This window comes from Trachinotus anak, unplaced genomic scaffold (assembly GCF_046630095.1).
Source record: "Trachinotus anak isolate AG129_WGS33_773 ecotype Australia unplaced genomic scaffold, CSIRO_AGI_Tana_v1 ptg000011l, whole genome shotgun sequence".
Classification (NCBI taxonomy): Eukaryota; Metazoa; Chordata; class Actinopteri; order Carangiformes; family Carangidae; genus Trachinotus; species Trachinotus anak.
The window spans coordinates 27,711,737-27,725,000 of record NW_027273862.1 but is presented as its reverse complement, the minus strand read 5'-3'; the positions used below and the strand labels follow the sequence as shown (position 1 = coordinate 27,725,000).

At 39.6% G+C, this 13,264-nt stretch overlaps 2 protein-coding genes across 4 annotated transcripts in view; one reads left to right on the top strand and one right to left on the bottom strand.

The window, feature by feature from the left end:
* LOC139628134 (receptor for retinol uptake stra6-like) overlaps positions 1-4,884 on the top strand; it is a 17,126-nt gene extending 12,242 nt beyond the window's left edge. For 2 of the 3 annotated variants that reach the window (XM_071489515.1, XM_071489517.1), the window contains 5 exons: positions 1-48; positions 156-257; positions 1,233-1,396; positions 1,681-1,818; positions 2,544-4,884. The exon at positions 1-48 is cut by the window's left edge and continues 70 nt beyond it. In XM_071489515.1, the coding sequence (XP_071345616.1) occupies positions 1-48; positions 156-257; positions 1,233-1,396; positions 1,681-1,818; positions 2,544-2,827 (736 nt within the window). In that variant the 3' untranslated portion in view covers positions 2,828-4,884. The remainder of the gene's footprint in view (positions 49-155; positions 258-1,232; positions 1,397-1,680; positions 1,819-2,543) is intronic. The other variant, XM_071489516.1, reaches the window with a different exon arrangement.
* A 53-nt stretch (positions 4,885-4,937) lies between these two features.
* On the bottom strand, positions 4,938-12,577 carry LOC139628133 (immunoglobulin superfamily containing leucine-rich repeat protein 2-like). Its single transcript, XM_071489514.1, has 2 exons — positions 12,373-12,577; positions 4,938-9,551 (listed from the first exon to the last, which is right to left on the bottom strand). The coding sequence occupies exon 2, from the start codon at positions 9,540-9,542 to the stop codon at positions 7,392-7,394; it is 2,151 nt and encodes a 716-aa protein (XP_071345615.1). The 5' UTR covers positions 9,543-9,551; positions 12,373-12,577; the 3' UTR covers positions 4,938-7,391.
* Positions 12,578-13,264: the final 687 nt, after the last annotated feature.

Below are 13,264 nucleotides of genomic sequence, written 5' to 3'. Positions count from 1 at the left end.
TTTCCATGGACGCAACATCATCGTCTTTGAAATCGCAGGAAAGGCATGGTGAGTCAGCGACGTCTCAAGTAGTTCTTATTTTTTTAATTATAGATCAAAACAGAGATAACTTTTGTTTTTTCCATTTTCCATCACTGTGGACTGTGATGTCTCAGGCCTGGCTGGGTCACACTGATACTGGTTACAGCGCTTCAACATGTGGCTGCTCAGTTTGCTTTTATCAAAAAGGAAGCTGGAACCAGAGACTTGAAAAACAGGTATGAGAAGCCGACTCCAGCTCATTTATTGTAAATGCAGTGTGTTGATTAGGCGATAATGATTAGTGGAAGGATCCTATGTAATTTAGTTTTTTTTGTTTTGTTTTTTGGCTGCTGATCAGAATATATATTACTTGTGGTGGTATTTGTTATAATTATTGCTATTTTACAGAGTAAATTATTTAAAGAGGCTAATGTACACAGTATATATTACTCCATGCACTGAACTGCTTTATTCTCATTGATGTAGGTTTTGTACCATTTACACACTGAAAAAGAGCCATAGTAAAATATTAGAGACATCACTTTCTCCCTGAGATATTTTAATAGAATATGAGATAGATAATTAGATGAGATATTATATTTTTCTGCCAGGGTGGATTCCAGTATTTCTATACTCTATACTAATTTCATAATTTCCAGTATTTTTATATTCTAATATATTTAATTTTGAGTAGTTTTAGGCAAAGAAATAAATATATAAATATATAACAATTGACCCGGTGTTTTGTAAATTGTGAATTTTGCTCCTGGCAGTTTTAAACACCATTTAGACTGTCCTATTGGGAAATAAAATAGACAGAATTTGTGATTAAATTTAATTAATACTACAGTTCTATAAGTTGGGGAACTCACATGAAACATATCAAAAAAAAAAAAAAAAGACATGGCTAATCACAAGTTAGCTCCTAGTATGGGTCAAGTCCCCAAAACACTTCCCATAATGCAACTTGAATTATGTTTTTAGACTCTCCTTGTCTGGTAAATACCCAACTCTGCACCTCCAGTTTGAAAGTTGTAGCCAGAGCTTTCAGAAGACATTGTACAGCTTCTTGGCTGATTAATATTGACCATGAGTAGTTAACTGATCTTCATGTGAACCTGAATAAAGAAAATCTTGGTTGATGCCCTGTCAGGGTCAGAGCGTCTGTTTGCTAAGATAATTTCTCTGACATATTTACTGGTGATTTCCAGAGAGAGCCTCTTCCTCCTGACCTACCTGCTCTTCCTGATCAACGCCATTGTGGGAGTGATAGTCGCAATATGGAGAATGGTGATAACAGCTTTGTACAACATCATCCATCTCGGTCGTATTGATGTCAGTCTGCTGCACCGCACCTCAGAGTCCTATGACCCAGGTATAACAGCGTGGCTTCTATTAGGTTTCTTAAATTACTTCAAGCACATGATGCAGTTCTGGAGCAGATTATTGTTATTGGGATAAATTCATTTATGGACATGAAAGGATAAAACTGCAATAACCAATAAATATTAAGGTTAAATATAATATATAATATATATTATGTAGAATAAATATAAATTATATGGTCAAAGAAAATATGTGTGCACAGACTTGGAGATATTTTTGGCCATGGTCTCAGTCTGACTTTAGTCATGTTCTGTGACCTTTGACCCCATCCAGCCTACCGATACTACACCCACTTCTTGAAGGTGGAGGTCAGCCAGTCACACCCGGTGATGAAGGCTTTCTGTGGGCTGCTGCTGGACATGATGATCGAGGGTGGCAGGGTTGGACAGAAAATACGAGACGCAGAGGAAGGTAGAGATCGCGTCTGCACACACACACACACACACACACAGCCCTTTACCCTAACCTTTACATAAACCTTATTCCAGCCTTAACCCTGTAACCAAGTCTTAGCCCTAAAACAGACCTTTGAAGTTGTGAGGCATGGCCAAAACATATTCACATATCATCACATACTTTACTTGAAAATGCAATGAATCCCTTAAATTAAACATCTACCGTAATTAAACATCATGCAGTCCAGTACAACACCACAACTACAATTTCAGTAATAAAAAACAGTTGAATCAACACCTGTCTGACAGTGTCAACAGAAACAGAACATTATTATTTCTTATAATAACCTAATAATCTAAATGATCTAATAATAATAATAATAATTATATGTTTTTTTTGCAGGCCAGTAAGCTAGCGTTCCCTATCACTTTAAACTCTCACAGTTAGCACTTAGCATTTCAACTTGTTATCATTGTACCAAGGAGCATTGCTATCATAGATTTTATAAAGAACATGTTGAAACTGGGTGGACAGGAAGTAGAATTTAGATTGTTCCTCCAAACATTTTGCCTGATCTGCGGTCCCACACTAATGTCACTAAAAAAAACAAGAAAACTGTGGAAATTATTGTTTAATAACAATAATTTGGAGTAACAAGATTTTGAAACCAATACACACATAAAGCAGTATATTCATGGACCCTCAGTCCTTCAGTTTGGTGTGTCCTTCTGCCCTGACAGCCTGCTCCTCCTCCATGCTTTCAGGGATTCAGCAGAACAGGCCAAGCAAGGCGACCAGCAGTCGCAGGATTCGATCTCGCTGGCAGCTGCTGTACACGCTGGTCAACAACCCGTCCCTGCTGGGCTCCAGGAAGCACTTCCAGACACTGCATACCTCGGAGAGTGTCCTGAATGGCACCCCCAAATGCAGCTCCAAGAAAGGCAGCAAGAAGGAGGCCAGTAATCCAGCTGCTGAGCCTGACCAGTCCACTGAGAGCCCCACAAATCAAGATAAAACTGACTGAGGTTCCCAGTCTATAAAGTAGGGCTGGTGGTTTACTCCAAACAAAGTCATATTGAATGAGTATAGCTCTGTGACCAAAACAGTTTACTTGGCATTGGGGTCAATTCACATGAAACTCAAATGTTCAGCACAAGAAGTAAACTGGTCTGCAGCCAATCACATTTTTGCTCTACAGCTGCAGGTGACACTATATTTTTGGTGATGAATGAGTTCATTTGATTATATTTTGTTATTTTTGATGAAGTTTGGCTAAACTGGTGATCCAACTGTATTGTCAACCATAACTTCAATACTGAATGATTCTTAAAATTCTTGCTTTGCAAATGGCAACCATGGTGTGTTTAAGGTTCAGGAAAGATCCTGGTTAATGCAAATAAACTACAGCTGAGATGTTATTATAGTTAAGCAACTAAAACATTTGGTTAAGGTTTATTTTTGTGTGTGAACTCATCCATTGTGATTTTGTTTGGAGTATAAAGCCGCTGTCTTGTAAGATTTTTTCACGGTCCAGCTGGTGGCACTAGAATAAACTAAATCATCAGTCAGGGTTTATCAAGAGTCTTTAATGTAGGTCAAATCCGGCACATGGTGATAAACTCAAAGCCAGCAGAACATTTGCTCCTGCAGAAGTCCACAGTTTGTAAAGCTTGTGACTGTTGCTGGTGTCCTCCATTACAGATTTCTTGGATAAACCCTTTAAGTCACAGGGCAGGTGAGCCAGGTGCCTCTTAGCTCCAATAACAACGGTTTCACATGTGAATAAAAGCTTAAAAAACTTAAAATAAAAAGGATTATTCACCAAGAAGCTAACACTGGCACCAATTCCAAAAGCACTTCCTATCTGCTCTGGCAGTAACATGAATCAAGTCCCAGCTACTGATGAAAAATTTACTTTAATTGTGTTACACTTGTGCAATCTGGAGGCCTTTTAGTAATTTCAAACTGACGTTGCACAGACTGACAGAACTGATCAATGTCAGCATCAGAGCCGGAGTGAGGGGTCGATAAGAGGTCGGACATTAGTCTATTATTGCCCCAGGTTAATCCAGAAATGTCAGCACACGCTGGTTCTCAACATGTTCTCTGTTCTCCCTGCTTTGATGTTCAAGAAGATTTTATAAGATCATGGATGGAAGAATTTTATCAACTTGTATTAAATGATAACATGAAAAAATATGAGTCATAGCAACTTCATTCTTACTCCACTGGTTGACAGGCTACAAATTACAATGCAATAAAACTACTGTAATTATATTATAATATACTATAACATAACAATACCAATGTTATTGCACATTATCACATACAAAGAGTTTTCTGTCACATGATGCCTTTTATTTCCTATATGCTGTTTTAATGGATTTACAAATAACATTTTCTTAGCATGTGATAAGTGACTGCTGAAGAAAAATAAAAGGCTCAAATAGAAAATATGTTGTTTGAATATGTTTCAGTTATATTCTGTTTTCAAAACTATATTGATATTGTTTTACAAAATCCACCATATAGACATAAAGTAATTTATTTAGATCCATGATGCTGATGTATTTAATTGTTCATACCTTTTCAAAAGATAAAAATGTATCAATATATAACTTGTATTAATATAATTTGTATTATTTAATAGTTTGTGAAGTGTTTGTTAGTCCCATTACCAGCCTTCTAATTTCTAATTACAGAGTAAAACTATCATTTGATCTATTTCTTATTTTGCTTTTTCTAATTAAGTCTTTTACTAATCCTTCGCTTGCTCAAGATTGTTTAACATTAATTAATTTATACAGTATCTATAAAGGCTTTAAAATCAAATAATTAATTCATTTACTACCTAAAAGGATAAAACATCAAATGACACATTTTATAATTTGTTGTTTTTGTTGTTGTTTTTAAACCAATTACTTACTCACACATCAAATTTATGTAATTAAAATATATGTGTTACAGGACGGTGTCTTGTTCTAATTTTGATATTTTATATATGTTGTTGTCTTGTACTCCCACATACGATGTTCAACATGTTTGGTATCATTTGGAAATATAAACTAACTAACTAACTAACTAAGTTGTGGTTGTTTTGTATGCTGGTCCTGAGACAAAAAAATGAACAATAATCAGTATTGTTTTGTCCAAACTTTATTGAGGCACATAGGATTAGGAGAGTTAGTGAGGATAGTTTAACACTTTGGTAAAAACATACTATTTCTTTTATTACAGGGGTATAAAACAGAAAAATACAGCAGCAAACACTGACCCAAAGTTAATCTTTAAATCCAGAATATATAAACAGCAGCACACTGCGGCTCACAACAACAGGCAGCATGCAGATCTTCTAACACAGTAGCTACTCTGGGAAAAACAGCAGGATGGACACATGACCCAGATACAATAACTTCACGTACACACTCATTAGTGCTTTTACAGTTGTACACTGAAGTGGACTCAGTGGATAATATTGAACTACCTTGCCCATATTTTAACATCGAGACAGAAAGCTTAGTTGTCTTCAACATGAAAACAGTTCTTTATAGGAAATGTTCACAGTATAACTGCACAAAGAGCTCATAGCAGCGGGACACTACAGTTTTCTCTTTGAAACGACACTGTTTTTATAAACATTTAAACTCCCTTATGAGAGGATTCGGTGTCTGTATTTTTAAGCTACTTCACTCCCACAGTGATACGACAGCACAAATTTATTGTGAGTAGTTTAAAGCAGAATATTAGAATATCTTAGTTACAGTTAGTCCATTTTCTACTGCTTACATCTAGTTTACATTATTCCTAATGACTTCATATGTGACACAAGCTTTGTTATTTGTTTTTTAACACGTATTTTTGTTGCCAAACCTGGCTCAAGAGTAGTCACTGCCCCCCATCCTGACACAAGATGGCAGAAATAAGGTCAGTTCACTGTGTAGCCGTGTCTTGTTTTCACTCACTCCCTTTATACGAGGAGGTCTAGCAAAGACGCTCTGAACAAACAGACATGGAGGCAATGATAAAATGTATAACCTTAAATTTAGTGAGAATATTTCTTCACAGACATTTCTATTTCCTCCTGTGGGTGTCTGCTGAGGAATTAACTTGGACATAAAATAACACTTGAGTGGAGACTTAAGATAAATAAAAAAAGGAAATTAAAGCAAAGCTGTAGTCCACCCACACAGATGATCTAACTTAGATTGTCAAATCTCCTATTATCTGTTATTGTATCTATTAGGATGGGACAATTTACAACATTATAACTTCTGTTTGTTCGTAGAAGTTGGTGTCTGTAGGAGATGTAATTCCCAGCAAAGCTTCACTCAGCTTCAACCTGACGAGCTGTCTAATCAGCCAGAGAAATTAAAAACACCTGTGCACAGGGCATCTAAGGACCCACTCGCTGCCGTTTCACAGTTGACTTCATTGACGGTCCTCAAGTCCGGCAACATTTTATCAATCTGTGGTTCTTGTGGGCAAACTTGAAACTAAGTTCACTATCAGATTGTCACTATAAACTTTGCATTTGGAAGATGGACGTTTCACAAAAAGCCTGTGTGTTTATTGAAATATTACCAATTAGGTTATATTTTCAGTTTGTTGTTTTCTTCATCTCTGAAATGTCTTGCCAGATTTTTCTGAAATTTGGTCCATGGACCTAAAAAAACATGTACAGATCCAGGACTTGTTTACAGTATTCTTTAATGTAGAAAGATAAGGCATTTTTTGAACATTTTGGCTTTTTATTAACTTCTACTGCACTTACAAGTAAAATGGACACATCAGGTATCCAATGATTGTCTATCACTAGGTGTATTTTGGTGCAGATCTGGATCCAGATGCCCATTTAAAAAAAAGAAAAACAATGTAAACAAACTAAATTACCATAGCTGCTAGTAAAATAGCTGTTTCTCCAGTCTGCTGTGCTAAGCTAAGCTGCCTGGAGCTTCATATTTACCAGACATGACAGTGGTATCAATGTTCTCATTTAACTCTCGCCAAGAAACCAAATGAGTGTTTTTCATTCACTTCCCCATTTGTCTATAACACAATCACCAGTGTTGTTTCAATAAAATCTGAAGCTACACAGACATTGCTGTTTTTTCTCCCTTGATAACTGATTTATAAATTCAAGGTTGAACACAAGCTGGTTGTATTTTTTTTTTTTTGCTTTCTAGTGTTGTTCGTGGAAGCTGTTTTTCAGAAGTGTATGTGAATGAATGACAGAAAATTGCCTTTGAAGGATGAAAACAAGCCCAGATGTTTCCAGCTACAGAGTCTGGGTAACAAGGTTAACATAGCCTACACCAGGTCTAGTGCAGCCTTCACTAAAAGATGTTTGCCTGGAAAACCTCCCCTGACAGCTGATTGAGCCTGGCAGCTGCAGGTTTCAGCTTTGGGTGTGGTTTGAAACAAATAAACTTATTTTGAGTTTTGAGGTCACTGTAGAACAAAGCAGTGTTTCTAGGCAGCTTTCGTCAAGGCTAAAGGACACGTAAACCATTGGCACAAATTTAAAAGAAAACAATCATGTTTTATCTTGTAAATGACTGCAAAAAAAAACTGTCAGAAACATTCAACATTTACTGATTTGGATATTTGTAGTTGCTTATAATGTTCACTGCCTCAGCTCCCAAAGGCAACCTATCACTATACTCAGATCCTACCTCACAGTCGTCTAAATTCCCCCTGCACTGAGACAAAGTAAATGACTCGGTCACCACACTTTCCTCTGTGTCCGCCTCCTTGTCTCCGTCTCCGTCTCCGCTCTCCGTCTCCCCCTCCTCCTCGTCCAGCTGGCTGACATTAATCTTCCTCTGAGAGTCGGTGTGGGGTGCGTGGATGTTAAAGTTGACGGTGAGGTTCCTCTCCATGTGGTACTGGTCTTTGGCCTTCAGGATCAGCTTGTAGGTCTTGCTGCGATATTTGTACACCAGGTGGAAGCACGTCGCGCCGAGCAGAGGCACAGTGGACACGGTCAGGAGGCAGATGCTGACTGAGATGATGATCAGCAGGTTTGGCACCCTCCTCCTGGTGGTGAACAGCACCTGGACCTCACAGTCCTCCCCCCTGTAGGTCAGACACAGGGAGTAGTTGGTGCCAGGGCGTAAACCGCTGAACAGATATGTGTTTACGCCTTCCTTGATTCTCGACCACTGCACAGCTGAGTGTTTGCGATCGGCGGTGACGCACAGATACAAGCCACTGGAATGGACTTCTTCAGAGACGTCTGAAGGGCCGTGGTGCTCTTCGCTGTCGCTGTCGAGGCTTCCAGATGTGGCTGCAGTGGCCGCCCGATTGGCGCTCTTCTCTCTGGGAATGAGCAGAGGGTTGAGCCGCACTGTTGCCTCAGTTTCTGACACCCCTAATGCTATTACACCAAAGTCAAACGTGTACTGCTTGATATCATCCAGGCTCCCGTTAAAGACATGGCTAGAAATGTATCTTGTATTCGCCGTCAAGCCACATTTACTAGCCCGGGATGGATATCTTGTTTCCTTGTCATAAGAATCAATCTCTGCAGTGGGCAGGGCGGTTGGCACAATGTTCATTAAGTCTTTTCTCTTTGCATCAGGCAGACGCACAGAATCAAAAACAGATATTTTCTCTGTTGTTCGGTGTATAGATGCGTGTGTTTCAGTATAAGTGGGTGTTGTGGTGATTTGGGTTGTCGGTGTTGGTTTGGGTGAAGCTACCACCTTCACTGACACTGAATCGTCAGCTCTACCAAACTCATTAGTGGCCGAGCAGCTGTAGTTGCCACTGTCTTCTTTCCTAAGGTGTGAAATTATAAGAGTCCCGTTGTTAAAGACTTTGACAGGATGATGGGACAGTAAGGAGTCCTCATTTGATTCTGAGTCATCCTCGGTAAAGGACAACACCAGCTCTTGGTTCTGGCTCTTGCTGCGAATACTCCACATGACCAAAGGCTTTGGGTTTCCTTTGAATTCACAAGTCAGGACCAATGAAGCGTCCTCATAGACAGTTGAGTCATGAATATTTGGTTCAGTTTGTATTGTGACATTCGGGCTTGTGCACTTTGACTCAGGCAATTTCCCGATCACCTCACCTTTAAGTTTCTCCGGACTTGCACAAGTAATCAAATTCTGCTCTGCCACTGACATGGTGTTTGTTGAAATCCAGTCTCTGAGCCAGTTGAGGGAACAGGTGCACGCAAAAGGGTTGTTATAAATTTGCACATGGGACAAAGACAATAAACCGTCAAATGTCCCCTCAGCAATGGTTATGAATTTGTTACTGTTGAGTCGGAGGGACCGCAGGTCTTTGAGGTTGGAGAAGGCGTTCCTCGGCAGGTGGGCCATCTCGTTGTTGTTCATCTTCAACAGATGCAGGGCTGTGAGGTTCTGCAGATCCTCCCAAGGAAAGTCTACGATTTTATTGTGGCTGATGTCAAAGTTACGCAGGTGAACCAAAGGTACGAGGGCCCCTTGCTCAATGGAGACGATCTCATTGTGGGCCATCCACAGCGAAGTCACCTGGGTGACATTGTCAAAACTCCCCAACAGTATGAAACTGATCTTGTTGGCGGAGAGACTCACAGTTGTAACATTTGAAGGAAAACCATTTGGGACTTCTGTTATATCTTTGTAGGAGCATTCAGCAAAATGGCGGCCATATTTGTCTGAGCAGGAACAGAGCTCAGGGCAGCCAAGTCCGGTGGAGAAGGCTGTGGTAATCCACAAAGTGAAGTAGAGGATGTCTGCTGCTGCCATTTTCTGCTCCTGAAAAACAGCATCACAGTCCATCTATCAATCAGTAGATTCATCTCTATTTATTTATCACATTTAATGCAAAATGAGTAGAAAAGTAAAAGAATAGCAATTTAAAAGAAAAATATCACACACACAGGTACAGGCATCCATCCATCATCCATCCATCCATTCTGAGGTATTTGTTATTGATTTCTTATGAGCCAAGATCAAATTCCTCTTTAAAGTATCCAAATTTCTTTTTTTAATTAATGAATTAATTAATGTTTTAATTTGCTTTTTATTTCTAGTTGACCACGCAGTTTCCCATTGGTTAAGCTGCCCTTATAGCAGTTTATTTTAAATCTGAATGTTTGCTGTAACATGTTTACAATGTTGGCAAAGAAAGCACTTTACTCAAAATGTGAGTTGTTAAAAATGTAAGCATCCATTCATAAGACTTGTATTAATCAATGTGGTGTTTTTCTATAGTCATTTATACCTTTTTAGTGTTTTGGAATCAACTTAAGTCTTAAATAAAACATACTGTATTTTTAAAAGCTCAAGCTGAGAGTTGTGTTTTACTCTACATTAGTACAATGAACCTCTGTAAGTTTGTGTTTTCACTAATGGGTGCAGAGTATTTATAATATATCCACGGTGTAGAGACACCGAGCACTAATCTTTGCACCTATTTTGGTATTGATGGTAGAAAGTATTTTTTACTTAATTATGAGGAATTCAACAGCACTGTAGTGCATATAAATGAGAAAATAAGATGGATAATTATATATATGTACTAAATAAGGAGTGATTTTAGACACAGCTATAGATTTAAGTGTCACTCCACAGCATGACTTCATGGCTCTAATAGATGTAAAACCAAGTATACTATAATTTTAATGTTTTTCCTCAGGCTCTGGCACCAGGGCCTGTAAATGTGCGACAGACTCCTCCTCCTGCTCCTTCAGCTCTTCCTTCAGCTGGACGGTTTCTCTCTGGAGGGCCTGACCTCCTCCTCAGCCTTGAGCTCGGTGACAACCTCGAGCTTGGTTGAGGTCAGTTCCTCCAGTTTTGCTCTCAGGCCCTACAAGTGCAGATCCTGCTCACTGCTCAGCCCCTGGATCAGCTCTTGATCCTCTTTCACCTTTTCAGCATGGGACTGATTCTCGGCCTCGAGTTGCTGCTGATGGGCGTCTTTTTCCTGCTCTAACTTCTCACTCAGCTTCTCGGTGATAACATAATCTGCCTGCTTTGACAGAGATTTGATCTGAGGAGTCTCTGTCTCCAGCCTGGCAGAGAGCTCACTGTCCTCCCCCTCCTGACAGGCAATGTGTTTCTCTGGAGGTGACACCTCCATCATAGTCTTTCAGCTCCTCAGCCCACTTATTGAAGACAAATGGTAGAATCTGTCTAAAGGCCACTGAAGATTGATTTTATTATTTCAAATGTAATTATTCAGTTCTGTGAGCACCACAAACAAAACTCCACTCAACTCCATTTCCCACTATCAATAAAACATAATTCTTTCATTTAAGAAACGCAGTCAAAGCTCAAGCCCTCTGTGTCATTGTCTACCAAACTCATTGACTGAAACAGGAAAAACAATGTACATTAGGCCAATTAATCTACACTGGCTTCCAATTTGTTTCTGAATTAATATGAAAGCAACTTATAAATAACTCTTCAAGTGGTCTAGGACTTAATATTAGAAACTGTCTTTGATTTTAAGCCCCATCGTGTGCTCTCACAGTCTCTACCAGTCTCTCTCTAAGGAACGTGAATGTGGCTTTCATCGAATATATATCCAGTTTTGAATCACACAAACCAAGAGACATTAGGGACACACCAAATCAGCTGTCGATTTTAAACAAACCAAAAAATATAAATTTGTTATATGTTTACTCCTGTAGTACTAATGTCTCATTCTATTGTCTGGCTTTCACATTTTTAACCACTTTTTACTGCATGAATTGTGCTATATAAATCCAAATTATTATCACCATATCTCAAAGCTAGGACACAAAACCGAAGCATAATTTGCACAAACTCTTGAACCATTTTGTCCATTTGATCATGTCTCTGCAGGATAAGGAGGTCCTGCCTGTTTACTATAAGAAAGAGATTTTGCTAATTTAGCGACACCTGGTTTTGCTTATTGTAATTTAGCTATTTTGGTCCGATCTGCACACATGGCATCTATCACATGAAGCTATAAAAAACTGACCTGACTTGAGTCAGATCTTAAATAGCTCATGCTCATGTCTGGTCATTCTTCTCCTGAGAAATTAACATTTGTCCGCTTTTTAACCCAACAAATTGATTCTTATTCTCTGCCTGTCTTTAGTGATGAGGCAGATATACAGTAAGTTAACATTATGTTTATACAGAGGGCTTCCTGGTGTGGTGAAAAAATGGTGCAACAAAGAATTCACACCTCATCCTACCTTTTTTTTTTTTTTTAGATTCCCTCTGTTATGTAAGTGACATTAGTCTGTGTTTAATTCAGAGAAGAAAACGATAAAGGCCCGTGTTGTGTTGAGTCACTGGCAGAAGCAGCCTCTGGTGTCAGCCTGCGCAGCAGCCTCCGGGGCTCTGTCCTTGGTGCTGAAAGGCAGCCGCACGTCTGCTGCGTTTGTTTACAGCGGCGCGGATCTGCTGCAGCTGCAAAGCCAGGACACCAGCATCATACCTGTCAGTGTAACCCGACACAACAAGAGCAAAGTTCCTCTGTGCAAAAACACCTCGACGCAGGGTCCAGCATGAAACATTGATGCGGAGGGAGGAGGAGGAGGGGGGGGGGTCCCTCACCTCTCTGCGTTAGTAGCCGAAACCTGGATGACAAGCGTCTTACCTGCGGTTTTTATCTAATGTCTGCAGAGAAATCCGGATCCGTCCGCTCGGTGTTTCCAGTCGCAGCAGCCCGGGTTACATGCTGCTAGGAAGTTTGAGGTTGAAGCTGACTCCGTCCGTCCGTCTGTCTGTCTACATGATGAAAACACGCGTGTGATTGCGTGTGTGCGTGGGTTTCTCCTCCCTGTGAAAATATGTCACACTGAGTGATCCCGTCCTCCTCTCATGCCCCCCCTCCCCTCAGCTCTGGACAGAACAGCATCGACAAAAAAACAGAATTTAAAGGGGAAACGACCTTCAACATGACCGTCACTGTTTACAGGAGAGGACCAGGCTGATTACTGTGAAAACTAATCTTAATACTAATATTAACAGGCCTACTGCTGATAATATTAGAAGTGAGCCAAAGTTCAGTTACTAAAAACTATGACAAGAAATGCAAACATTAAAGATAGCAAGCCCACCCCAAGGTAACTGTAAAATGAAAGTAAGTTAAAACCACAAAATTAAGAAGAATCAAACACAAGAAACAAGATATTAAAACTCTGATATTAAAAAAAAAACAACTATATTTTTTAAAGTTTATTTTTTCACTGATTATCCAGGAGAGGGAGCTCTCAAGAAACAGATTCATCAAGGCATCATTTATGCTGCAGAGGTCAACATATCCTGACTTTTAATCCCTGCCTCCAAGAAACGCTGGATCCTACATTTCCCATAATGCAACCGAATGCAACATTCATACCAGCATTTTTTTTTGTAGGCTCACAGTCTGGGCTGTGACAACCCAAACTGCCAACTGTTGGTGTCTACGCTCTGACCTCCTTGAGCGTGATAACTACCTTTCTGCATTAGATCACACAGAGTCCACAGGCGGATGCTCATGGAGCTGG

Excerpts from the sequence above, each read along its gene's own strand:
- LOC139628133 (XM_071489514.1), bottom strand. The coding sequence starts at position 9,542 with ATGGCAGCAGCAGACATCCTCTACTTCACTTTGTGGATTACCACAGCC.